The sequence below is a fragment of the Elgaria multicarinata genome, chromosome 23 (assembly GCF_023053635.1).
Source record: "Elgaria multicarinata webbii isolate HBS135686 ecotype San Diego chromosome 23, rElgMul1.1.pri, whole genome shotgun sequence".
NCBI classification, from domain to species: Eukaryota; Metazoa; Chordata; class Lepidosauria; order Squamata; family Anguidae; genus Elgaria; species Elgaria multicarinata.
Genome location: NC_086193.1, coordinates 12,647,272 through 12,674,556, shown reverse-complemented (window position 1 = coordinate 12,674,556; position 27,285 = coordinate 12,647,272). Strand labels below are relative to the sequence as shown.

At 51.1% G+C, this 27,285-nt stretch overlaps 1 protein-coding gene across 1 annotated transcript in view; it reads right to left on the bottom strand.

The window, feature by feature from the left end:
- Positions 1-12: 12 nt before the first annotated feature.
- The window catches only part of APC2 (APC regulator of WNT signaling pathway 2), a 47,245-nt gene continuing 19,972 nt past the window's right edge, over positions 13-27,285 (bottom strand). The window contains exons 2-15 of the mRNA XM_063147081.1: positions 27,055-27,213; positions 26,262-26,352; positions 24,625-24,814; positions 23,329-23,437; positions 22,368-22,481; positions 19,786-19,863; positions 13,856-13,948; positions 10,610-10,994; positions 10,213-10,308; positions 9,605-9,744; positions 9,062-9,139; positions 7,814-7,930; positions 6,868-7,082; positions 13-5,696 (exon numbers count right to left, since the gene is read on the bottom strand). Coding sequence (XP_063003151.1) covers positions 95-5,696; positions 6,868-7,082; positions 7,814-7,930; positions 9,062-9,139; positions 9,605-9,744; positions 10,213-10,308; positions 10,610-10,994; positions 13,856-13,948; positions 19,786-19,863; positions 22,368-22,481; positions 23,329-23,437; positions 24,625-24,814; positions 26,262-26,352; positions 27,055-27,213 — 7,467 coding nt within the window. The 3' untranslated portion in view covers positions 13-94. The remainder of the gene's footprint in view (positions 5,697-6,867; positions 7,083-7,813; positions 7,931-9,061; positions 9,140-9,604; positions 9,745-10,212; positions 10,309-10,609; positions 10,995-13,855; positions 13,949-19,785; positions 19,864-22,367; positions 22,482-23,328; positions 23,438-24,624; positions 24,815-26,261; positions 26,353-27,054; positions 27,214-27,285) is intronic.

Here is a 27,285-nt window from a genome sequence, read left to right as displayed (position 1 = left end):
AGAGAGAGTTAACGGGGAACGAACGTTCGTTATGTATATATACAGCCGTCCCTAAGGACATGTCAGGAACTTCCAAGGCCAACCTGGTGGATGGTCAAACCTGCACCTTCTCCACCTGTTTCTCGTTGACCGTGGGCTCCACCATGGGGCTGGGGGTATAATTGAAAGGGGTCACCCGCGCAGCCCTGCTCGGGGAGCTGTGTCTACTCGGAGGAAAGTTCCCAAGAGAGTTGACCGCTGCTTCGTGTGTGAAGGTGACCTTGCCTGGGCTGAAGCCGTCCACCTCGCCGCCGTCGGGCGCGATCTTGGGGATCTCCTGGGCCTCCAACGTTGGAGAAGTGCTGGAGTTGGTCTTGGCCATGGCGAAGTCTTCCGTCTGTACCACGGCGTCGCTGGTCTTCCGTTGAAGGGTTCCCCAGGTCTGGTGGGCCTCCTCTTCCTTCAAGGTGCTAACGAGCGGCAGGGCAGTTGACGGGAGGGTGCTTTTTAGGATATGGGGGATGTCTTCGTCGCGGATTCTTTTCCAGGTCCCTTTGACCCTTGCTTGCGGCTGCTCTTCGGTCCCGTGCTCCACAATCCCAGGAGGAGGAGGAGGAGGAGGAGGAACCACAGGTAATTTGGGTGTCTCCTCGTTCTTCTTCTTCCCCCCAGCTAAAGACTCAGGGCAACAGGGAGGCGTGGAAGCTGGGCTGGCTGACCTCTTGACAACGTTGATCTGAGGGGACGACGAGTAACGCTTGAATGGCTCCGGGGGGACGTGGTTTGTTTTGACCGGGAGCCTGGAAGGGCTTTCCGAACTGGTTCGTCTCGGAGGCCTGGTGCCCACCGGGACTCTTGGGCTGGGAAGAGGCGCCCGGGAGATGACAGGGCGTTGGCTTGGCCCCGCCGGCTTGTCCACTTTGAGATCGTCACAGCGGGACGAGCAAAGGAAGACCGTCGGCAGGCCCAGCCTGCCTCTCCGAGGAGACCCACCCTGAGAGAGCGAGGACATGTGCTCCGAGGAAGAGAGCTCAGCGTGATGCCGCATGAGGCGGCCAGACGACTCCTTGATGAATGTCAGCTGCCGCAGGAACCCTGTGCGGTCCGAGTCGCTGCCAACGGACCTCACCGAGGACATGCGCACCAAGTTGAGGCGGCTGTTCTGATACATGCCTTTCCCGGTGGCCTTGGGCCTCGGATCAGCGCCTCCTCTTCCCACCTGCTCCTCCAACACAGGCATGCTGTTCCTTGCCGGAAGGGTCTTCTTAGCGGGCTTCTGCATGAAGGGGATCCGGACGGGAGATTTCTGGGTCTTGTGCTGCTTGGATACGGGCGATTTCTGGACCGGTTTAGGGTTCGGGCCGGGAGGTGTCGTGTTGCCTCCGCCTTTCCCGGCTTCGCGAGACAGCATCGGTCGGTTGAGCGGCTGTGATGGCGACGGTAACTTCTTCTGGTTGGGCTGGGACGGCGTCGACGTCCTTGACGACCCAGAGGAAGGTGCTTTGGTAATGCGGGCCGGCGGGGTGGCGCTCCTCTTGGGCAGCGTGAGGTCCACCATTTCTGAGATCTTCCCAGGCCTGTGGAGACTCCGCGATCTCTGTTGGTTCAGATTCGGGTTCTTCGCGGGGGCTTCCGGCTTGACTGCAGGCCCCGTTTTCCTCGGGGTGGACTTGGCACTCTGCATCTGTGACTCCTTTCCCGCGTCGGGCATATAGATCACCGTCCGGCCACGGAAGACCACCGGTAAGTTGGTCAGTGGTTTCTGCTGGGTGAGGCTTTTCTCCACCCTGCCGTTCCGGCAACCGGCAGCTCCGGCTTCCGTGGGCTTCTTACCATCTTGAAAAGCCTTTAGGTGATCTTTCTTCTCAGTGTGACCACCGGGGTTTTTCTTCCCTCTCTTCTTTTCCTTCCTGTCCAGAGACAGCTGCAAAGTAGAGCCTGCCGAGAAGCCGGACATAAAGGAGAGGATGGAGTCCGATTCTGAGGAAGGCTCCCGGCCTAAAGAAGAGGCGGCTTGGTGCAGCCACGTGACAATGGAATTTGCCCCTTCCTGGATGGCTTTCCAGTCAACGCTGTCCAGATCTGAACCTCTTCCGTCGGTTGCTTCGTCCACCAAAGCTTCGGGCTTCCGCTCCTTGGCCTTGAGGGCCTTCCGCTCCTTTTCGCCGTTCAGCCTTCTTCCCGACGGGCGTCTCCTCTTGGGCACGGCTAAGCCGATACACTTCTGCAGCAAATCGTCCTCTGAGTTGTAGCTCAGCGAACTGGCGGAGCTGTCTCTCCCTCTGGATATGGCCGCTCTCATTTCGTGGCGGCGGTGGAGGGTCAACTGGCGGTTGACCCTGCCACTGTACACCTGACTCCTCTCTTCAGGGTCGTAGAGCTCCAGATCACTGAGGGAACTCAAGGAAGAGCTGAGAGAATAACACGGCGGCGTCTCGTCCACAATGAGATTGCTGCGGAGCTTGGGCGCCATCTTGGTTTTCGCCTGAAGCTGCTGTCGCGCAGTCTGCTCAGGCTCCTTCTTGGCCACCCAGCACTCTTTCTTTTGACCTTTGCTGGCCTTCCTCTTGGGCGAATTCTTCATGCCGAGCTCCGTCAGGTCATCCGAATCGTTCTCGTAGAAGCAATACACCGCCTCCTCGGTCGGCGTCGTGTGGCACAGGGACTGGAAGGCCATGTCACTGTTGTGGCTCCCGGTCTCCCGGGGAGCCTCCTTCCTGGAACGGCTACCTTCGGAACATGCCCTCAGGCTCCCTTGCCGCACGAGGGTCAACTCCAGGTTCTTGAGGGGAACGTGCCCTCTCTTGGACTCGGCGGATTGGGCCCTTCCTGCCCGAAGTGGGCTGGTGTGATTCGATCCGGTTTTGTGCTTGTAAGAGGAAGCCATTTTGGTTGGAGTTGAGTGGCTGGAGGTTATCCTTCCGGCCCGCGGGCTGCCTCGCTCACACTGCCTCATCTCCATCTTGAGCCCCGCTCCTCGTGGCCCCGGCGTTTCCCTCCTCTTACCGGAGCAATGCCTTGAGTCCTCCTTCAATGGGTACTGGAGGGTCTCGTCGCTCAGGGAAGCTGCACTAGAGAAGTTGACCGGGGTTCCTTCTGCTGAGTCGGTGAAAGAATCCTCGTCACCAGTATAGTCCTTGTTGGGTCTAGTAACGGTAGCTCGTCTCTGCTTGGAGATACCCAAATGGGAGTTCGCCGGGACGAGCATATAGACCGGAACGTGGACCGGCTTCTTGGACTGCGGATTCAAAACCTGGGCTGGGAGGCCAGAGATAAGGGACGTACGGACCTTCCGGAAACGGGACGGCATGGCCGAGTTGATGCACTCCTTCAAGATCTCAACGTCTTCGTCAGAGGTTAGCTCGAGTCTCTCCGGTTTCCTCTCATTGGTCCGCTCTTCCTCCCTTTTCTCGTGCGTCATGAAGCTCAAGCCGTTCCTCTCGGGGAACGGAGGGATGAGTTTCAGCTCCACATCCTTCTGGACGTAGTGCTCGTGGAGGGGCAACGCACTCAAGCTGGAGGCACAGGAGAAGTTCTCGTTGGGTTTCTCCACTGTGAAGTAGACCATGGAGTCGAGGTCTTGGGGCATCTGGAAGCGCTCTTTGAAGTCGGTGATCTCCATGAACTTCTTGACGTTGTTCTCCCACTGGATGTTGAACTGGCTAGCCTCCTTCTCCGGCTGGCCGCCCAGTTCAAAGAGAGGCGTTTTGCTCCGGCTCGGAGGCATGGTCTGCCCCGGGCTGTCGGGTAACTCGCTAGGGCTCACGGTCCCACTGATCATCTCACTGCAGGGCTCGCTCTGGATAGAGCTAGCGATAGAGGGGCTCTCGAAACTGCCCAACGAGCTGACTGAACTACAGCGGCTCATCACCAAGGGAGTCTCCTGGATGTAGTTCTCGGACGAGCTGGACGGGGTCAGGTCTTCGTGCCGGGAGGGCGAAACACCTCGAAGGAAGACCTTCTCCTTCTTGGGGAAAGGGATAGCGATGGGCTGCGAGGCGGTGGGCAGGGGTTCCGCCACCCTTTTCGCCTTCTCGGCTTGCTCTTCTCGGTGGGCTTCTTCCACTTCTTCCACCTCGATGATCTCCAGCGACGAGTCGCTGTCCATCTCATTCTCGCTGTGGCTCTGCCCGTCCAGTACATTGTCGGCTGAGGAAAGGGAAGACAGAGAACTGCACCGAGAGAAGCATATCGGGGTGTCCTCCACGGAGTATTTCTGCAGCTGCTCTTGTCCCACGGGGACCGGAAGCTTCTCCGGAACCTTGCTTGCGTTTTCCACCATGTGGGCGGACAGGCTTTGGTAGTACGACCCGGCACCCGACAGCCTCATAGTCTCGGGTTCTGGCTCGCCGTTGTCCACATTCTCCACGAGGGGGACATGCTGGTAGGATGGTGAGAGCTTAATTGTATGGACGGTCAGGTTGGGATCCAGCAGCTCGTTGCTGGAAGCTGCCTTCTTACATCCGTATTCCTTCTCAGCAACTTCGCTGCTTTGGCAAACTGCTGTTTTCATGGCCTTCTCCAGTGGTTCTGGTTTCTCTGCCACCTCACTGAGCTCTTGATGCTTCTTCACTGGAGGTTCTACCTTCTCCGGCCGATTGATCAAGATGTTCTTCAAGTCCAGGCGGCTGGGACGCTTCTGACGCCGGTGCAGCTCGTCCTTGAAGTCCAGGAACGTTGTTCTGGTGCAGGGTTTCATGTGCTCCTTCGTGCAATACCCGTCGCTGGTGCTCCCGCTGTTGAGGCTGTCGTTGGACAAGCTGGTGTAAGCCGTCTTCAGCCTCAGGAGGGTGTGAGCCCGGCTAAGACCTTCCCGCTTGACGAACCCGCCGGCATCCGACAGCCGGCAGGGGGAGCACGACTGAGCCCGGGCTTCGTGGACCTCATCCGAGCCGTATTGCCAGTCGAGGCAGTGGTCTTCGGAGCTGAGGCTGAAGCTGTCATCGGAGGAGGTGTGGAGGAGGGAGATATCTTCCACCAGTTTGTCTATCTTGGCGACGGTGGTGGAAATCTTGTTGGCCAACTTCTCAGCTGCCATGGAGACCTCATTGTCCGGGGGTAGAAGCAACGGGGGAACCTTTTTCGCTTCTGTTGGCTTTCCGCTCTCATCTTTCTCCGGTTCCGGGCATCTCCTTTGGGCGACCGCTCTTGGAAGAGCCTGGCCTTGGAGAAAAGAGGAGTTGAGGAACATGGAGAGGACTGACGCATTCCCTGTCTCCGCGCCGCTGGAGACATTGGGCACCTCGTCGTCATCGAAGCAACCCGAATCGGAAGCGTAGTCTTTCACCAAGTTCTCCATGTGCCGCATGGGCTTTTTGGCGCTCTGGTTCTTCAAGATCTGCTTCTCCATGGTGTCAAAGGTCTCCGCCAAGTGTTTGGCATCCAACTCCGCCTCCAGCGCCTTCTGCTTCCTCATATACAACGAGGGCATGCACGACCCGGGCGAGATGACCATGGCGTCCTTGTACTTGAGGGGCCGGTTGGCCAAGAGGTTGCGGAGTGCTGCCGCGCTGCCCATCGCAATCATCTTGTGCTTGGAGTCAACCAGGTTCCGCAACATGCTGACAGCGTTCAAGTCCCACAGCAGCTCCTGGTCTTTGGGGCTGCGGGCGGAGAGGTTCCAGAGGGTGCCACAGGCGTTACTGACGATGGTCAGGCTGTGGGACTTCAGGTGTTGGAGCAAGGTCTGGAGGCAGTTGTGGTCTCGCAAGACTTGCCTGGAAGACAGGAGGTTTGGACAGAAAGTCAGCCCAGGGTCCAATCCAGCTAAAGCATTGAAACGAGTGGGGTTTAGCTAGTCGTGACCAACTCAAGTCCCATTCATGTCAATGGCTCTACTCTAAGGAGCGGATTCTACCCTGTATCTCCATCTCCCTCAGTGGGTCTGATTTTGGTGGGCTTGTGAATCCATTCTGGCAGAACCACCCAGAAGAGGCTGAAGGGAGTCATGATAGCACTCTTCAAATACTTGAAGGGTTGCCACACAGAGGAGGGCCAGGATCTCTTCTCGATCCTCCCAGAGTGCAGGACACGGAATAACGGGCTCAAGTTACAGGAAGCCAGATTCCGGCTGGACATCAGGAAAAACGTCCTGACCGTTAGAGCAGTGTGACAAAACATCAGGAAAAACGTCCTGACTGTTCGAGCAGTTCGACAATGGAATCAATTCCTTAGGGAGGTGGTGGGCTCTCCCACACTAGAGGCCTTCAAAAGGCAGCTGGACAACCACCTGTCAGGGATGCTTTAGGGTGGATTCCTGCATTGAGCAGGGGGTTGGACTCGATGGCCTTAGAGGCCCCTTCCAACTCTGCTATTCTATGATTCTATAACACATCTGGAAGGGGAACTAGATTGGGGAAGGGAGGCTTACCCAATAATAATAATAATAACAACAACAACAACAATTTCAAATATACTGTGTAACATTCATATATCTATACATCATTGCCTATGCATCAATGCCTATCTGTGCTATATGTGCATTTGTGTGTGTATATGTCTATATGTGTGTTTCTGTATTTCTCTGTGTGTGTGTGTGTTTCTTTATGCATGTGTGTGTTTCTCTACCACTGAGTAGGGATGTCTGTGCGTGTTTCTGTCTTTGTGTGAGTGTGTATTTCTATAGGTGTGTGTATTGCTGAATAAGTGTGTTTCTGTGTGTGTGTTTCTCTGTGTGTGTTCTTGTGTGTTCGTTTGTGTGGCTGTGTGTCCGTGTGTGCTTCTCTGTGTTTGGGCGCTTTTGTGTGCTTCTGTGTTGCTGCGTGTGTGCATGTGTTTCTGAATGTGTGTGTGTGTTTTTCGATGTGTGTTTGTGTCTGGGCAGGGCGTCATTATTTGCCCCAAAGCGTAGGATGTCGCCCAAAGAGGAAGGAAGCGGGAGGCACTGACCGGTAGTCTTCCTTGGTCGCCACCAGGCTGGAGACGTTCCTCAAGATCCCGCCCCCGCTCTCAATGATGGCTAGCGAGTTGCTCTGACACTTGTAGGTGAGGGTGCTGACCAGGAAGCCCAGCGCCCCCTCCACCACGCAGATGGCGGCCTTGTTCTCCGTGCTGTGAGCCGACAGGTTCCACAAGGCGCTGAGAACGCTCTTCAGGGTGGATTCCTGGCACGCACCGCAGAATTAGAGCAATGCTAACCAACGATCACAATCACAACAGCAACAACAACTGTTCCTCCACCCTCTCTCCTCCCCTGGTCCTCCCGACGGTATCCCATCAGCCACGGCTGCAAAACAAAACAATCCCGGCAGCTGTCCTAGAGCGGCACGCACTCCTTTCGCCGCTCTCGCCAGGGAACTCTGCAGCCGGTGGGAAAAGTCAACGCAACGGAGCCCTCCACGCCACATAATGGTTGTGCAGGAACTCTCCTTTGCACAGCGTGGATATTCAGCGTGGAGCGTTTTCCCAAGGAAAAAACCCTCCACCGTGGGGTGGAGTTTCCCCACCACACGCCCACATTTCTCGACGGTGGTGTCAAAAATGATGGCCACCCATTTCGATGGCTTTCAAAGGGGGTTGGAGAAATTCCTGGAGGAGGAGACGGCTGTCCGTGGCTACTAGCGCTCTGTGCAACCTCCAGTATCAGAGGCAGTCAGCCTGTGCGCCCCAGTTGCAGGGGAACATGGGCAGGAGGGTGCTGTTGCACCGCGTCCTGCTCTGTTGGTCCATGAGCAGATTGCTGGACTAGATGGACCTTTGGTCTGAACATCTGCAGGGCTCTTCTTACGTGCTTATATGAGGGCACAGGGGGGTGAAGGACCATCAGGCAGCTAGACAAACACAGACTGGAGAGGAGAACAGGGTCACGGTTGCCACCCCGTCGTTCCCGGCTCACCTTGGTGGCCCGCAAGGCGCACTGCATCAGCGCCGTGACGCTGCCCACCTCCCTCAAGACTTTCTTGCTGTTCATATCTGCCCGCCAGGAGAGGTTGCGAAGGATGCTGGACACCACCTGAGGAGGAAGAGCCATTGGGAAGGGAAGGGAGCGAGTTAAGGAAAAGGCAGAGATCAGCCTGGCACCAAAGGTAGGCATGTTAGGGCACCAGCCGAGGCCCCCTGGAGGGGCTGATTGGCAAGAGCACCCTGGACTTGCTCTTCCTCTTCCCCACGGCAACCTGCTTATTTATTTATTTATTTATTTATTTATTTATTTATTGCATTTATATCCCGCCTTTTTCCTCCAAGGAACCCAAGGCAGCATACATAATCCTCCTCCACTCCATGTTATCCCCACAACAACAACCCTGTGAGGTGGGTTGGGCTGAGAGTCTGCGACTGGCCCAAAGTCACCCAGAAGGTTTCCATGGCTGAGCGGGGACTAGAACCCGGATCTCCCAACTCCCAGTCTGACACTTTAGCCACTACGCCACACTGGCTCTCACTCTGCCCCAGGCAACAGAGGTGGTGAGAAGCTGCACTCACTGAGGAGGGCCCCATGGAGGGTGTTGTCATGTCTCCAAGCCCTCCCGCTGGTGTGCGAGACCATAAAGAGGTCTGCCAAGTACTCCACAAAGCTTGATTCAGCAAATAAACTTCTCTTCGCACCTGAAGAGAGCTTAGGAACGTTCCTCTAAGCTGAAACTCGCCTAACTATGTGGGACCATTGTCCTTTCAACAAAAGGGAAGGTCTTTTCCCTGAGTCCCTTTAACTTCAAAGGAGATTCCTCGCCTTTGGTGAGAAGCTAGCTGAGCCGATCGCCTCTCACCGTCTTTTAGCTCTGCCCGTTTGAACCTGCAGCGGACTCTGGGATCGGTCACCTCTGAAGTCCCGTCCCGCTCTGAGGATTGCTGAGTTCCTACAGACTCTGAGTGGTTAACGCTTTCACTGATAAGCTCCGGTGAAGATTCCTCCCTGGCGGGTGAAGAACCTGGGAGAACCTCTTCCCCCGCTTCTTGCGTAGGCTGGTATGTTTCTAGCCATGTGTCTTCGGCTTCAGAATCTGATTCGGATAGCCTGAAACTCCTTCCCCCACACTAAGGGGAACAGGCCTGACCATGACAGGTGTTTCCACCTCCCCTCCCAAAAGCCTGAAGCTGGTGCTGGTGCCTTCCCTTTCTCAATGTCACTTTTGCCCATGCTCACCTGGTGTAGCTCCTCGCTGTCGGACGCTAGCTGCGCAACAATGGCTTGCATGCATCTCTGGCGTGAGCACAACGCTGCCTAGGCAGGAGAGGAAAAAGGGAAGGGACGCAGGGTGTGAGGTCAGCGTCAGACGTGGGAGGAAAGAACATTGAATCATAGAATAGTAGAGTTGGAAGGGGCCTATATAAGGCCATTGAGTCCAGCCCGGGATATCCCATCCCAAAGCTGTTGTTGAGTCTTTCAAAACACACTCTTACCCAACCTTGCAAATAAGCCCAGCAAAGGCACTAGCCTGCAAAACAAGCAGACACCCACGCCACCCAGTTTCACGGGCCCACTGGGGAAGTTGAAGCTCTTTGAGCCCAAGAACTGAATTCCATTTCAGGAGGCGGATCCCAGTGGTGGGCAGTCCGAAGGCTAAAGAGGCGGGGCCGAAATACCAGCCTATCTGAGCGGAAGGTTCTTCCCGCCGGACGCTAAGCTGTCAGAGAGGTGGTTCAACTTCCGCTTTCTCCGCCCAGACAGCTCCCGATCCCACCGCACCTTGTTGACGACGTCCCCGAAGGTGAGGTTGGTCAATGCCATGCCGGTGTAGCGCCTCAAGGCCAGGTTGAGGGGGTCGTTGGTCATTCGGTGCATCTCGTAGTCCACTTGGAGAAGCTCAGCGACGGCCTGTAGCCCGCCTAGGGAACCAAGCAGAGAGGAGGGGACAGGGGAACGGAAGACTGAATAGGACAGAGAAGATGAGGGCCATCAACGTTGCCTCAAATCAAAGCTTCCATTTCCTGGTGTGCAAATTTGTATGAATGCAACCTCAGCGTGTCTGCTGATATTTGATAAAAGAAGACGAGAAATATCTCCCGGAGCAATAGGGCCAGTTTTACGCCTTGCGGCTGTTCACACAACACGCTCACAATCTCAGTGGTTGAGCGTGAGTTGTTGAACCGTGGGTTGTTCGTGGAAGCGTGGGTTAGCGTGTTGTCCGAATGCAGGGCAGCTTGTGAACCATCCTGAACCACCTGACAACAAACCATGGGTTCGAGAAAAATAAGCCATGCTGCATGGTTAACAAGTCGCTGAAAAAGCCCCGGACTGTGCCCGTTAAATTATGGCCTTTCAAACGCTGAAATACTCCCCCAAATCTAACTTACCTAGCTCATTCATGGCACGGCGGTACTCTTCATCGAATGACAGCTTCATGACAGCACAAGTCGCTTGGCAGATCTGCGGCTCAATAGGAACCGGACCTGCAGGCACAGCGGAAGGGGTTGTCGGGAATATTGCAAAGGAATTAAGTTGGCAATCTGGAGCAGGTCTGTCCGAACAAGGAACTAGACCACTGGGCGGCTTTAAACAGCCTGTCATGAACCCTAATGACGCCTGACCCCTGCCGGTATGAAAGCTGCAGTACCCTTTTTGACCTGCCGGAGGGGCGGCGCTGTAGAGCTTGGACCCGCAAACACACACGCACCCCCGGCTTTGATGCGGCACAGGGAGCGAGGCCGGAAAGAGAAAGAAACGGTGAAACTCACGAGGCGATCGCCCTACCTGCTCCCCCTTCAGGGGTCTTGGCGTCTTTGTGGTGCACTTTGAGCCAATCCCAGCAGGTCTCTGAGTACGAGCGGATCTGTTCCAAGACGTGGAGCACCCTCATCTCTTTCTTGGCCTGCCCTTCATCAGGCTGGGAGAAGATGATGTTGTGCAGGGCAGCGTTGGCCCGCATGCGGCAGTCTTTCCCGGCTCCTCCGGGGCTCTGTGCGGCGCCCGGCTCCCGATCCGTGTCGTGGAGTATCTGGACGAGCAGCGGCAGGCAACCTGACTTCCGCATGGCCAAGCAGCTGTCCTGGGAGCTGGACATGGCTAGCAGGGTGCGGGACATGTCCTTTTTGTCCTGGGTGGCCAGCATGGAGAGCAGCCAGAAGGCCACTTCCACCTGAGGACCAGGGGGAAAGAAAGCCAAGGTGAGCCGAAGACAGCTGCAAATTTGGACGCAGCCACCAGGGGGCAGCGGAGTAAAATCTGAACTCGCAGCCCGGACGCAACGCTGCGTAGGAAATTAACAGGCAAACGGGGATGTAGGAACGTGTGTTTTGCTGCCTGCTGTCGTGATTCCAAACCCTCCGGCCAAGATGTGAGACAGTAAAGAGGTCTGCTGTGCAACCCACAAAAGTTTCATTCAATGAAGAGGAGTGTGAATGCGAGGAGCTATGTTCTAAGCTTCATTAGCCTAGCAAAGCAAGGCAGTTGCCTATCAACTAAGAGGGCGGCTTCCTGCCGTGCCTGACAGGCTTTTACCGGACTCCTCCTTCAGAGTAGGACTTCAAGCTGTATCCTCTGCTGTGTGGCTAGCCTAGCGGACCGCCGCCCACTCCTTCCAACTCTGGGCGCTTGACCCTGCAGCGGACTCTGGGATCCGTCAATTCTGATGCTCCCTCCCCCTCTGACAAAGTCCCAGGGGCAGGGAGGAGGACCTCTGAGCCTGGGTCTCCAGTTCGATAAGCCCCTGGGAAGATTCCTCCTTGACACCTGGAGAATTTCCTCCCCCGCTTCCTGCCTTGGCTGGTCTACTCCTTCCATCTCCTATTTGGGATACACGCCAGAGAGACCGGCCTGATCTTGACCCCTGCTACATGCACGTTGGGCATGGTAAATCCTGCCTGCACTCCAGTTCAGCGCCAGTGTCAAGGGTGGGCGTGGTTTTTCACCTGCCCCTCGCTCTGGCTCAGGCAACGGTGGTGGTCAGGAAGAGGAGGAGATGTTAAACAAGGAAGAGGTAGTAATAAGGAGAAAGCGAAGGATGCCAGAACGAGGCGGCGTCCCCCCAAAACTGTGCTAGCTGGTACCCCCTCCGCCACCCTGCCTACGTGCCCACAACCCCCGCCCTACCCAAAGTTCCAAGGCGCAATGGTACAGATGAGGTAGGCCCACTGGGTTTTGGACTACCACTCCAATCAGCCCCATCCAGCATGGTCAAATGGTCAGGGATGACGGGGACTGTAATCCAAAAATATCTCAAGAGTGCCAAGTGGCCTACCCCATAACTAAGACTGTGAAATCTTGGCTCGGACACGCATTAACTCGTCGGTTTTAGAAACACAGGTGGGCCTTTAAAAACCAAATCTGAAAGCCAATGCCGGATCTTGTGCAATCCCATAGTTAATGCGCTGTGTGAAGAAGTCCTGAATCTCCCAGCCACCAGCTTCGTGGGATATGACCCCGTTGGGTTCTAGGATCAGGGGAGAGAGCAATAAAACGTCCCTCTCTCATAATACAAAATGTCAACAATTGGCCTGCATATCGCAGTGGTTTGACTTAAACCAGGGAGATCTGCGTTCCAATTCCCCATCGCCTCCTTGTGTGACCTCGGGACAGCGTGTCCCGCCTCGCAGAGCTGTTGTGAAGTTCAGCATGGGGCGAGGGAAGAATCACAGCCAGTGCTCCAAGCTCCTTGCAGTAAAGGACGGATCAATGTGAAAGAAGATTTTTTTAAAATATGGAGAGCTTCAATTTCATGGCTTGACCCACAGACCCCTTGGATTCTCTTTCTCTCTCTCTCTGAGCAGGAAATATCCTTCTCTCTCTTTTCTCGGAACCCGTGACGCTGAGACTCCTGGGAAATCTCTTCAGTTGGCAAGCGGTTACATCACTCAGCCACCTGCCTGCTTTCACATGGGAGGTTCATTTTATTTTTGGCTCTTATTCCAACCACACAGCCATGAGCGTAAGGAGCGGGGGAGAGACAGTTCTGCAGAGAACTTAGAGCAGTCTTCAAACCTCTGACGGGCAGTCAGACGGAAGATGGAACGGAGCCGTTCTCTGCTGCTCCGGAAGGCAGCACTAAAGAAAATGCTTGGAAGTTGGGGGAAGGCAGATTTGGGCTAAACATTAGGAGGAACGTGCAGCAGCGGAGGCTGTTCGCCGGGCTACCTGAGGAGCGGTGGCATAGCGGAGGTGCTCCAATGTCCAGTGGGGCAGTGAATCAACAGTTGCTGGGGAACATGGGTGGGAGGGTACTGTGCAAATCTCCCCCTCCTTTGTAAACCGCCCAGAGAGCTTCAGCTATAGGGCGGTATGTAAATGTAATAAATAAATAAATATTATGGAGGCAGCCAAGGCTGACTGGCTGGCTGGGAAAAATGGAATGGCATATTATAGAGGCAGCCATGGCTGATTGGCTGGCTGGGGAAAATGGAATGGAGTATTATGGAGGCAGCCATGGCTGACTGGCTGGCTGGAGGAAATGGAATGGAGTATTATGAAGGCAGCCATGGCTGACTGGCTGGCTGGAAGAAATGGAATGGTGTATTATAGAGGCAGCCATGGCTGACTGGCTGGCTGGGGGAAATGGAATGGAGTATTATGAAGGCAGCCATGGCTGATTGGCTGGCTGGGGAAAATGGAATGGAGTATTATGAAGGCAGCCATGGCTGACTGGCTGGCTGGGGGAAATGGAATGGAGTATTATGAAGGCAGCCATGGCTGATTGGCTGGCTGGGGAAAATGGAATGGAGTATTATGAAGGCAGCCATGGCTGATTGGCTGGCTGGGGAAAATGGAATGGAGTATTATGAAGGCAGCCATGGCTGACTGGCTGGCTGGAAGAAATGGAATGGAGTATTATGGAGGTAGCCATGGCTGCCTGGGGGCAATGCAGGGGCATATTGCTGGCTGGAGCAAATGAATGTTCTGCAACATTTTTGTTGCGCATCTCGCTTGGTTAATTTCTAAGAACGATTAAAACGAAACCAAAAAAGGGAAGTCGTGAAATGAATCATTGTAAAGCGAATGTTTTACCTTGCTATTGCCTGGGTGGGTCTCTGCTTCTTCAGGATGGGTTGGAACCTCCAGGCTCCCATCCTCTTCCATGACGGACATTTTCCCACAGAGCTACAAGAAAAAAGAAAATAAAACTTAGAAGGTTTTCATCCAACACAGAGTCTGTAATGGAGTAGACGGCACCCCTACGCCCCCTTCCAGGTTCTTTTTCTTCATGAAGAAATTCACTGTGGAGGATGAGAAAAACCGAGAAGGTTTTTTGTCCATTTTGAAGCCCAGTTGTAGGTGAGAGAATTAGTCCAAGACATGGGCTCTGGCACTGAGCTGTGGTCCTATGTTTCTTTTCAAAACGAAGCAAAGTCCCAGTCCTCATGGTTCTGAATCGGACCTGGTGGCACGGAGCACCTTTTATCAGCTTTGGCTGATATACCAACTACGTCCTTATCTGGACAGAGATAGCTACAATTATCCATGATCTGGTCTTCTCTTGTCTGGATTCTGCAATGCATTATATATGGGGCTGTCTTTGAAAACAGTCCGGAAACTTCAGCTGGTCCAAAACACGGCAGAAAGATTGTTAATGGGGACCGGCCAACGAGTCCACATGACGCCAGTCCTTTTCCAGCTTCACTGGCTGTCAGTTCAGGTCCAGGCCTGACTCAAAGTGCTGGTACTAACATTCAAAGCCCTAAATGGCTTGGAGCCAGGTTATTTGAAGGAACGCCTCCTCCCACATGTACCTGCCCGGACCCTAAGATCATCCTCAGGGGTCCTTCTCCATGAGCCCCTGCCAAAGGAAGCGAGGCAGGTGGCTACCAGGAGCAGGGCCTTCTCTACTGTGGCACCCCGGCTGTGGAATGAGCTCCCCAGAGAGGTCCGCCTGGCGCCTACATGCTCTTTTTGGCACCTTTCTATTCTGCCAGGCATTTTAATTTTTCAGTTTCTGCCTTCAATCTGGTTCTGCATTTTACAACTTTGCACTGCTGCTACCTTGTATTTGGGTGTCATTGTTGTTTATTTTATACTCTAGTTTTAAACTTTGATATTGTATTTTAAGGTGTTGTGTTTTATGGTTTTAATATTTGCAAACTGCCCGGAGATCTTTGGCTGTTGGGTGCTATAAAAATGTGAGAAAGAAAGAAAGCTTGGATTTAAACAGGAAGCTGACTTATATTGAGTCGGACCACTGGATGAAGTCTATATCTCCATTATCAACCTGGTGACCTCCAGCTGTATCAGACTACAAGTCCCATCATCTCCAGAAGGCCTACCAAAGGGTAATAGGTGAAGACACACACCCCAAACCTGGCCCTGTTAGAGTGAAGCGTTACTTTTTCAAAGTGGCCAGTCCCCTCCGAAAAAGGCGAGGCTTGTGGCTACTAAGGTAGTTGGCCATTCTTCAACACCACCAGCAGAACACATCACCCAGCCACCACCCCCACTCTGGAAGGCAGCAAGCTAGCTTAGGGTGTGCAGAGCAAGCTGTATTTCCCACAGCTCTCTTCTCCAAAATATTGCTGCCACCTCTCAGCACCTGACGCCTGAGCCACCGCCTCACTGTACTTCATGGTAGAGCCGGTCCCAGCTGCCGATTTTATCTTGGTTTTATTCTGTGCGGTTTAGTTTATCTTGTGCTAATGTTTGTACTCTGTTCTTAACGTATTGTACACCGGCCAAAGAACTTGGTTTATTGGGCAGTTCAACAGTACAGAAAGAAAGAAAGGAGTATGGGAAACATTTCACGAGGAAGGATATTCAGGGCCAGGTTTGTCCTCTCCGTGGTAAATGCAAAAACGGTTCATGTCATTTTCGGGCCACTATTGCCAGCCAGATTTCTCTCTTTCTCTCTCACACACCCACACACACCAACGCTGGCAGCTTTGTCGAAAATCCACGCGGCCCAACCCTGGCGCGGTGACCGCAAAGACTCCATCCCTTTTGTTGGCCTACTTCTCGTCTCCATAGCAACTGCCCCCTTTCCCGCCGCGCCGGAGACACACATACAAAAGCCGAATCCTCGGAGCTGGGAAGGGAACGAAACAAGAACACCCTGCTTCTTTCTGGGATCATTTCTCACACACTCGGCCTGTTTCATTCGCTCTGTTTTCGGGTCTGGTAAATCTTTCCAACCGGGCGTTTCCCTCGGGAAGGAATGGAGGAGGCGTCATTTCAAAGATTTGCACTCATTTCTCGCCCTGCTGTTTCTGGAGGAATTTCCAGAAGCAAAATTTCGGAGTTGGGGGGGGACACACACAGATGCGGCCTGTCTTGAATGCACATGGGTGTACGCGCAGAGACGCTATGCTACCATGCGCGCAGGCCAAAATGCATCTATATGTAGTTTATTTATTTATTTATTTATTTATTTATTACATTTCTATGTACAAACATTGTTTGTGTCCATTGTTTTTGTGTGTTTTTCTTATGTGATATATCTAAATCTCAGAGGACAGAATAGAGGCATTTTGTCCCCAGCGCACAGGTGCGTAAAGGCGCACGCATAAATGCTACGGGAGCCATGATGTGCGCGGCAGCTGTTTCACACATCGCATCTGCTTAAATCCTGAAGCTGCTTGTATTTGAGGACTCACCTGGTCGCCATGGGCGACAAGAAATTACAAGCAGGCGAGGGGCTGGTGCTTCATGCATCCTTTGCGCCCAGCATTGAAACCAAGGCGCCAGAGGAGGAAGAGAACACAGAAACTCAGCAAATTGTTGTAGTACGGACTGAGCTTTTTGTTTCTGTTCTGCTAGACTCAGGAAATAAGTAGCAGTGACCTTGTTCAGAAGACACGCTAAGCCATGATGGTTAGGCATAAGAACATGCTGGATCAGACCAAGGGTCCATCTAGTCCAGTACTCTGTTCACACAGGAGCCAACCAGCCATCGGCCAGGGATGAACAAGCAGGACATGGTGCAACAGCACCCTCCCGCCCATGTTCCCCAGCCACTGGTGCACACAGGCTTATTTCCTCGAATACTGGCGATAGCACACAACCATCAGGGCTAGTAGCCATGGATAGCCTTTCCCTCCAGGAATTGATCCAACCCCCTTTTGAAGCCATCCAGATTGGTGGCCATCAAAACATAATTTCACTATGTGCCATGTGAAGAAGTCCTTCCTTTTATTTGTCCTGGATCTCCCACTCATCAGCTTCATAGGATGACTCCGGGTTCTAGTATTTTGAGAGAGGGAGGAAAATGTCTCCCTGTCCACATTCTCCACACCAGGCATAATCTTGTACACCTCTATCATCTCTCCCCTCACTCTCCATTTTTCCAAGCTCAACAATCCCAGTTGATGTAACCTTCCCTCGTAGGGGAGATGCTTCAGCCCCTCCATCATTCTAGTTTCCCTTTTCTGTACTTTTTCCAGCTCTATAATGTGCTTTTTTAGGTGTGGTGTCCAGAACTGTCCACAGTATTCTAAGTGTGGTCACACGCATTTTGAGCTAAACATTATGGCTTAGCGTGTCATATGAACCACTGCTTAGCAGGTCGTGTGAACCATTCCTAACCATGGTGGTTCCATAACCACGGCTGAAATGCGCTCACGAACCATTTCCTGAAAAGGGGTTAGCAGCCGAACCAGGGTTTAGTGTGTTGTCTGAACAGGGCCAGTTTAGTTAGCTTTTCCCAGGCTAGTGACTTGTTTACAAGGCAAGCTTCAACGAAGGTCTGTGTTCAAGCAAGCACATTGCTTTGCGGTTTCCATTTTGCCCCTTGGCTTGCGGTTTTTCCAACGTGTCCTTATTGGGCGTTTTTGTAAGTTTATCAAAACGAAGTTGAATCAAAGTGGGGGGATGCATCTTCCATTCAGACTGACATCTGTCTCACCCAAGGGTGTTCAAGCTTAGGCTTGTGGGTCAAATTTGTCCCAACTGGCATTCCAAACAGAACAAAAAGTTTAACTTAACTAAAGTTGCACAGAGACATTTAAATGTTATTTCGTTAAAGCGAACAGCTAGAGAACTCCTTTCTGAGCAATACCTAAACTTTGACTGGGTTACTTTCATCTGTAGGTGTCTCTTAATCCCTACACGATTTGTTTACAGGCTGTATATTACTGGCCTCTCATTATATTTTGGCTGGCACCTGTGTTTATAAAGATGTACAGAGACTTTTTTGGGCTGTTCTTAATTCACTTTGCTCCTATTTGCAATTAATTATGATTATTATTATTATTATTATTATTATTATTATTATTTATTTATTTATGTAGCACCATCAATGTACATGGTGCTGTACATTCTTGAATTATGTTTAGCATTTTTTGATATTGTTATGGAAGATCGCCTTATTATTATTATTATTATTATTATTATTATTATTATTTAAAAAAAGGTTTATGGACATAAATAAATTCCCAACTCTGAATTCTTTACTGATCAATGCCAGGATGTTTCTATGATGGTAGTTTCGAATAACCTCCAACCATTCCAAGACAGATTTGATCGTCTCAGTTTTTTCTTTCAGCTTCCTTTTTCTTTAAGCAGACCTCTCGTTTTAGAGACGTTCTGTTTGACGTCCCGGGAATGTTCTGACTCAAGTGATGTCTGTCTCGGATGCAGCTGCGCAGGCACCAGACGGACGGTGCCACTCTCCGAGGAGCAAGCTACGGATGGAAATGGCGTTAATTCCAGCCACTGCACCTCTCTCTCTCTCTCTGGGTGCCGGATGCTGTTAGCATCATGGTGCTCCATCTCCGCCCCTGGGAGCGAGTGAGAAAGATGGGGCAGAAAGCAGTGACATCAAATCAACTGCTTCCCACCAGACCTGGTTTGTAGGCTGTGCGTTGGTGGCCGTGCGTCCTATTTTACAGCACACAGTCCTCTGTTTTGAATGGGTTCTTCAGTCTTCTCCACCTGCTGCCCTTGAGACGTCTTGGACTGAAACTCCCAGCATGCCCCAGTTCAGGGATGCCCCCCCTTTTAAGGATGCCATACCCAGACATGTTTTGCCGCCATAAATGACTGCAGCCCATGCTAACAAACATGCTTTTGGTGTGCACGTCAACGGCAGCAAGCAGCCGGAGACGTAGTTCTGGCAGCTTTTGGATCGTGCGCCGTTCATTTTAGATTTTACTGGTTGTTTAAAAAATTAAAACGGCCGCATCAGCCACACCAACAAATCGCCGTGCCGTCTGTCGTCTTGCAACTTACAAAGCTGAAAATCGGAAGGTGTGAGACTGAATGCGCCTTTACGGTTGCCAGGATAATGATAAATTGTTTCTGTTCCAGAAGAAATCTGGCTTTGGTGGGTAGTGGTTAGAGCAGCTGGAGAGTTGGGCTACAAGTCCTATTATCCCCAGCCAGCATGGCTAGTGGGGGAATCTGGGTTAGAGTGTCAGGCTAGGACTAGAGAAGGCTTAGAAGACTCTGTATAAAGCAGCCTCCTCTGTTCCTAACAGGGATTATGAGAGAAGGGAAGACGTTGCAGCGTGAAATTCTGCAAGTACAAAGCAAAATTCTGCGAATGTCGCGTGACATTCCGCACATACAAAATCCTGCAAGTATGGAAAGTGAGGTTCTGCGAACATAGAATGAAATTCTGCAAGTACCGAAAGTCAAATCCTGCAAACATAGAACAAAATTCTGCAAGCGTACAATGTGAAATTCGGCAACGATAGAAAGTGAAATTCTGCACGTGTAAAGGGAAATCCCGCGAGGAGAGCCTGAAATTCCGCAGGTATAGAAAGTGAAATTCTGCAAGGATAGATTAACAGTCTGCGAGTACAGAGTGAAATTCTGCAACCAAAGAAATGGGGCGGTCCCACCCACTTTTGACTCCGGCTCCGCCCACTGTCAACCCTGGAAACCCAACTGACTTTTCCCGCGAGTCAACGGCCCTTTATAGGGAAAAGGTTCAAAGGAACAGAAGTGGGGACCCATCTCTCCCTGTTTCTTCCCACCACTCACCTCCCCCAGATACGTGGAAGTTTTCTTACCTGGGGTTCAGACTGCTGCACCTTATCTTGTGCTTCCATCAGCTCCTTGTCAATCTGTTCCAACCGAGATGCCCGGATCTAAGTGGTTTTAAATATATTTATTTATTTATTTATTTATTTAAGGATTTTTATGCCGCCATTCAGCCAAAAAAAGCTCTCACGGCGGCTTACAAAAGTATTTCTTGACAGTCCCTGCCCACAGGCTTACAATCTAAAAGACACGACACAAAAGGAAAGGGGATTGGGAGGGAGGAGGAGTATATCTATATATATATATCTATATATCTATATCTATATATCTATATCTATATCTATATCTATATCTATATATATATATATATATCAAAATATCATTTTAGTAGCCAGATTCCTGCTCCTAGGGGCAAGCAAATGTCCATCACTTAACACACATTTGTTCCATGGGCTTCCTTTAATCTGTACCCCAAAGGTACAGATTAAATTTGCCAGACTTTCTTGGAATTCTGCCCCCTCCATTTTTTTATTATATGTATATGGATTTGTACGTATCCAAAGCAATTAATACATATGACACACGTACAACATTCTAGCAACGATACCTAAGGTTCAACAAAAGCAGACCAGATATTAATGCAGCTATTTGGGGCTGCATTCATAGAAGTATAGCTTCCAAATTGCGTGAGGTACTGGTCCCTCTCTATTAGGCCCTGGTTAGGCCTCATCTAGAGTATTGTGTCCAGTTCCGGGCTCCACAATTCAAGAAGGATGCAGACAAGCTGGAGCGTGTTCAGAGGAGGGCAACCAGGATGATCAGGGGTCTGGAAACAAAGCCCCATGAGGAGAGACTGAAAGAACTGGGCAGGTTTAGCCTGGAGAAGAGAAGATTGAGGGGAGACATGATAGCACTCTTCAAATACTTGAAAGGTCGTCACACAGAGGAGGGCCAGGATCTCTTCTTGATCCTCCCAGAGTGCAGGACACGGAATAACGGGCTCAAGTTACAGGAAGCCTGATTCCGGCTGGACATCAGGAAAAACTTTCTGACTGTTAGAGCAGTACGACAATGGAACCAGTTACCTAGGGAGGTGGTGGGCTCTCCCACACTAGAGGCCTTCAAGAGGCAGGTGGACAACCCTCTGTCAGGGATGCTTTAGGGTGGATTCCTGCACTGAGTGGGGGGTTGGACTCGATGGCCTTTGTAGGCCCCTTCCAATTCTACTATTCTATGATTCTATCTGAATAAGTATCTGTTTGAAGGTAGCATTCAATAATTCAAAACCTGAAAACTCGTTCTATCGCATTAAAGGAGGGCATCATTATCCTTCCAACGTTGTAATATCTGTCTTCTTAGCTGCTGAAAGGGCGCAGAGAATCCATTTAGGCTGACCATTTGTTCATTTCCATGAAGCAGGTAAATAATTTAAGAGCGCGTGGGCATCAATGAATCTGAAAGGCCGTTCCCATCCAGCGTTTATCTGCGTGATAAGAAGCAACTTCTGGTCATTGCCAAAACGTGCATTTAAAAGCAGCATGAGCTGCGTTGCACAGCCGGCAATTAGTTGAATTGGACGATCCCTTCTGAAAGAGGCGTTGCGGTGTCCAAGAGACAAGGAACAAAAGTTGTTGCTGAATAAGACACAGGCTGAGATGCACAGAGGCGCCAACTGGACGCCAAAGCGGCGATTCACTGAGTAGGCGTCTTGTGCACACAGAGTTTTTGCAAATTACCAAGTGTGTCCACGGGTCCAACAAGGTTGGAGAACCCTGCTTTGACACCTCCCCTTCCAGCGTAGGAAACAACAGAGACCCTGGCGTCTCGTCTTATGGATCCCCCCGCCCTCGGAGATGTAGGAAAACAGGGTCATTGGCTTCACCGCTGGATCTAAAGCAGCAAGTGCGTTAGTGGGTGTAGGGAGTGCGTTAGTGACAGAACTACGGACTTCACAAAGTTCCGAAATGCTGCTAAGAGTCCTGTGTAGCCTAACACAGTGAGTAGAATTTTTGCAGGCTTTAGCTCACAAGAGCAGGCCTCATTCCCTGGCTCATAGTTATGGCAGCCTTTTCTCACAGAGTCTTATCTCAAGATAAGCTGGGAGGTTTTTTTACTCCTAACGAGGCACCAAGAAAGGCAATTCATTTCCCAATTCATTTTTTTTGTACAAGTGGGTTATTTTCATCTTGCTGACCAAAAGAAGCTGGTTGATGGCATGGACCTGGCAGTACCAGAACCCAACTCATCACGGTGGGTAGTAGAGCAGGAAGGCTGTGAGAGTCCCTTGCAGAACGTCTCTTCTCCCCAGGTGAGTCTTGCCTGCCTAGAATTGCCCTCGGTTGACTTTAGCTCTCTGCTGAGACAACATCTTCCTATTGTCCTAGTGGGAGAGAGTTCCAGCCAGCAGGACTCACTTGGAGCTCTCCGTCCTACTTTCTTCCCACCTTGATCCACCTTCCTGCCTCGATTTTGCTGCCAGCCTCCCCTGCAAGCCTCAAAGGGGCCACAGAACAGGCCAGCTCAAAAAGTGTGCATTAAGGACGTTTGCATAAAAACATGGACAAATTTCTCCTTATCCCTCACTCGGCAATATACTCTGCTCCCTGCTCACCTGTGCCCGTTGCACCATCTCGTCGGTTGTCCCGAAACGCTCCTCCATGAGCGTGCGGATATGCTGGGCTTCGAATTCCAGTTGCTGACGGATCAGGTCCATCTGCATTGAGAACTGGGGAGGGGTGGAGAAAAGTCAGCGGTGAGAAAGGCAACCACAATCCTCCTATCATTCCCTGCCTCTTTTTCTCTCCCTCCTTCTCCTTCAGCATTTCTTAAAGGAAGATTCATGGAATTTTAGAGCTGGGAGGGACCCTAGAGACCATATAGTCCACCCCTTCCACATGAGATGCTTTGATTTTGATTTTATTTATTATTATTACATTTATATCCCACCTTTTTTCCTCTTGCAAGGAACCAAGGCACCTCACATGGTCCACTCCTCTGCTCCCTTTTAACTTCACAACAACCCTGCGAAATAGGTTAGGCTGAGAGACAGTGAGCTTCACAGCTGTGTGGGGACTCTGGTTAGGGAGGACTACATCAATATGTGGTGTAGTGGCTAAAGTGTAGCCATGGAAACCCACTGGGTGACTTTGGGCCAGTCACAGACTCTCAGCCCAACCTACCTCACAGGGTTATTGTTGTTGTGAGGATAAAATGAAGAGAAGGAGGGTTATGCACGCCACCTTGGGTTCCTTGGAGGAAAAAAGGCAGGATATAAATGCAATAAATCAATAAATCAATATCTTAAATAAATCAATATCTAGAATATTTGAAGCTAACCGTAATCCGATCGAAAAAGAAGCAGAAAACAGTTCATCAAACACAAAACCGCAGAGTACAGGTTCACAAAACCGTTTGTGCAGGGTGGGGGGGCGTTGCTATCTGTGCCGCGTGTTCGTCTCAGCCCCACATTTCGAGGAATGCCTCTCTCTAGATGCACACCAGGGACTAGCAACTTGAGAGATTCTGCGCTATCCTCAGGCCTGTTCTGCCGAAACCTGGATGGGTGGACTCACCGTCTCCACATGAGGGAGTTCATCCAGCCGCTTGGAGAGGCTTTGGAGTTGGGTGTAATACCACAGTTTCTCTTTTTCCTCCTTTTCAATCTCAGTGAGCAGGAAACACCTGAAAAGGTTAGCAGTTAGTCATAGAATGTGTCCTGAATCTTCCATCCATCAGCTTCATGGGATATGACCCCATTGGGCTCTAGTATTTTGAGAGAGGGAGAAAAAGGTCTCCCTATATCCAGCTTCTCCACACCAGGCATAATTTTGTCCACCTCTCTCCTGTCTCCCCTCAGCCTCCTTTTTCCCCAAACTAAACTATCCCAGATGTTGTCACCTTCCCTCGCAGGGGAGATGGTCCAGCCCCTTCATCATTTTCGTTGCCCTTCTCTGCACTTTTTCCAGCTCTATCACATCCTTTTTTAGGTGTGGTGACCAGAACTGTACACAGTATTCTAAGTGCAGCTGCATAATAGATTTGTATAAGGGGCGGTAAGATCTTGGCCGTTTTATCTTCTAATTTTGCCCAACTGGGAATTTGCCTTTTTCACACACTGGGTCGACTTTTTCAGAAAGCCACAACCCCCTAATCTCTTTCATTTATTGTTTTGTAGGCATTCTTGGTCAGTGACCACCAGCTCAGATCCAATCAGTCTAGGTGTGAAGTGGGATTTGCCTCCACCCACTATGCATCACTTCCTTACATTGAACCGCATTTGCTATTTAGATGCCCACTTTCCCAGTTTGGAGAGATCCTTTTGGAGCACCTCACAATCCCTGTTTGTTTTAATCACTGTAAATTATTTGAGGATATCCACAAACTTGGCTACTACTCATTCCAGATCATTTATGAACAACCCGAGAAGGAAGGAAAGAAAGGGGGAAAGGAAGGAAGACAAAAAGAAAATGTAGAGAAAAATAGATAGATTGACAGGTAGATACTATGGAAGGAAGAAAGAAAAGAAAGAAAGAGAGAGAGAGAGAGAGAGAGAAAGAAAATACTGCAAAGGAAGGAAGGAAGACAGAAAGAAAATGTAGAGAAAAATAGATAAATTGACAGATAAATACTATGGAAGGAAGGAAGGAAGGAAGGGAATACTGCAAAGGAAGGAAGGAAGCAGGAACTCCACCATTGAGCTACGGGGTCTCACTAAGTATGAGTACGGTGGGATTTCTGTCTCACACATTACATCATAAGGAAGATTGGGTCCAAGTGCCTTCATGGACAACCAAAGGTGAGATGGGGGAAATGAGCAGAACCTCTCCCCCCCCCCCCCGCTCATCCCAGCTCCTCATCAACACCCTTACCTCTCCCTGTCGAGCTCCTCCAGCAGCCGGATCGTGGCCCGACTCAGATCTCCCATGCTGTCCTTTCTCTGGAGCATAGACGAGTGGGCCGGGCTGTCCTCGGGGCTGCGGCCCTGGCACACAGGCTCCGGGACCAGGGCCGGAGGGTGGAATTTCAAGTTGTACAAGCTTGTGATGTCCATCTGGAGAGCTGGAGGGGGGAGGGGAAGAACCGTGGGCATGTTAGCATTTCACAGAAGACCTAGATTGGGGGTCAGAACTTCCTGCGGGCCAAACCTGGCCCACTTCGGGCTGCCCAGATGGCCCCGACCCTTTCATTGGCTCCACCCCTTCCCCTGGCTCCACCCCTTTCCCCCCAGCATTGGTGCAATTCCCCCCCCCTTCTAAAAAATTGAAATGTCGCCCTTAAGGCTTTGAAAGAGCTCTCCACTAAAAGATTAAAAAATTGTGGATATTTTGGGCCTGCTCTTTCTGCCTTTGGCCACGCCCCCTTTGCCTTTAGCTCCACCCACCCTTAGAATTGGGGCCCCATGAGCATCTCTGAATTGTAATTTGGCCCTCGGGCTGGAAGAGATTCACCAGGTCTTAGACTCAACTTCTGGAATTCCTCTTCAGCACATAAAGCTTCTGATGTTTTGCCACTTCCAAACAAATCTTCCTTGAGGTCTAGAAACCTTAAGGACTAGAAATGTGTGTGTGTGTGTGTGTGTGTGTGTGTGTGTGTTTTAAAGTTACCTCAAAGGTAAGCCATGATCCTCAGGGGACAGAATTCTGTTCCCAGACCCCTTAAATATTTTGGCTTTTTCTACACTCAAGTACACGGCTGAATTAAGGAGCAGGCAACTCAGGGTGCTTGAAGGGGTGGGGTGGAGACCTCTGTCATGTGATCAAGTGATCCACTCAGCGGCTGCGATAAATAGTACAAGGGTCTTGCACAACACAAATAAATATCCCAATCATGGGGTGCTCGGAGTTGCATTTCAACACATTTTGATGACACTGGTCCTATGAACAACAGAAGAGCCCTGAGGGTGGATCAGACCGAGGGTCCATCTAGTCCAGCACTCTGTTCACAAAGGGGCCAACAAAGCAGGAAATGAATGCAACAGCACCCTCCCACCCATGTTCCCCAGCAACTGGTGCACACAGGTTTACTGCCTCGGGTACTGGAGGGAGCACAGAGCCATCAGGGCTAGTAGCCATTTATAGCCTTCTCCTCCTCCTCCTCCTCCTCCAGGAATTGATCCAACCCCCTTTTCAAGCCAGCCCAGATTGATGGCCATCACTACATCTTGTGGTAGTGAGTTCCACAGTTTAACTCTGCGCTGTGTGAAGAAATCCTTCCTTTTATTTGTCCTGAATCTCCTACCAATCAGTTTCATGGGATGACCCCATTAGGTTCTAGTATCATTGAAGAGGGAGAAAAATGTCTCCCTGTCTACATTCTCCATATTGTGCATCATTTTGTCCACCTCTCTCCGGCCTCCCCTCAGCCTCCTTTTTCTCCAAGCGAAACAATCCCAGCTCTTGTCACCTTCCCTCCTAGGGGAGATGCTCCAGCCCCTGGCTCATTTCAGCTGCCCCTTTCAGCTGCCCCTGGCAAAGTGATCCTTGCAACTCTAAACGCTTCCGCTCACCTTTCAACTGGTCCAGAACTTCCATCTGCCCGGATGAAACCATCACCTTGGCCTCCTGTTCCAGTTTGCCCTGCAGGTGCTTCAAAACTTCCTTAAAATCAAAGAAGATTCAAATGGAATGAAGAGCGGAGAGAGAGAAATATTTGGGAGTCATACTCCAACACATTTAGTGGGGCCCCAGTTTATTTATTTATTTATTGCATTTCTATACTGCCCCATAGCTGAAGCTCTCTGGGCAATTTACAAAAGTTAAAAACAGTAAACATTAAAAATAAATATACAAAGTTTAAAAACATAAAAAGCATAAAATCAGCAGTATCTTATAAAAACAGCTATTCTGGGGTCCATTAAAAACAAACAAACTCAGCATATTTAGGGTGACCAGATACACTGGGAAACTCCGGAGACCTCCGGGAAAAATGGAGGCCTCGGGGCAACCGGTACTGGGCCCCAATTAAATGCCTGGGAGAAGAGAAAGGTCTTAACATGGCACCGACAAGATAACAATGTCGGTGTCAGGTGAGCCTCGTCAGGGAGATCATTCCAGAATTGAGGGGCCACCACTGAAAAGGCCCTCTCCCTTGTTGCTGTCCTCCAAGCTTCCCTCGGAGTAGGCACTCGGAGGAGGACCTTAGATGTAGAGCGCAGTGAACGGGTAAGTTCATGTCAGTTGAAGAGGCTCTGGGATTGGATCGGGACTGCAAGAATCGCTAACCTGAACAAACGGCGTTTCGACACCCAGAAAATCGGGATTGCCACTAGTCCACAAAGCAGCTACCAAAAAGCAACCCACCTTCATATCTGAGGTCTCATTTTCTAGCTTGGAGAGATGGTTTGAGTTGTCCTCCAGTTCCCGCCGGAGATGGGTGTTCTCTTTCTTCAGCGCCTCCACTTGCCTCACCAGTTGGTCGTAGGACGCGATGGATCCGGACATCTTCAGCTCCTCCATCGACTGGAGAGAGGCAGAAAGAGGGACGGAAGCGTCAGGGGTGGTGGATCATAGAATCATAGAATAGCAGAGTTG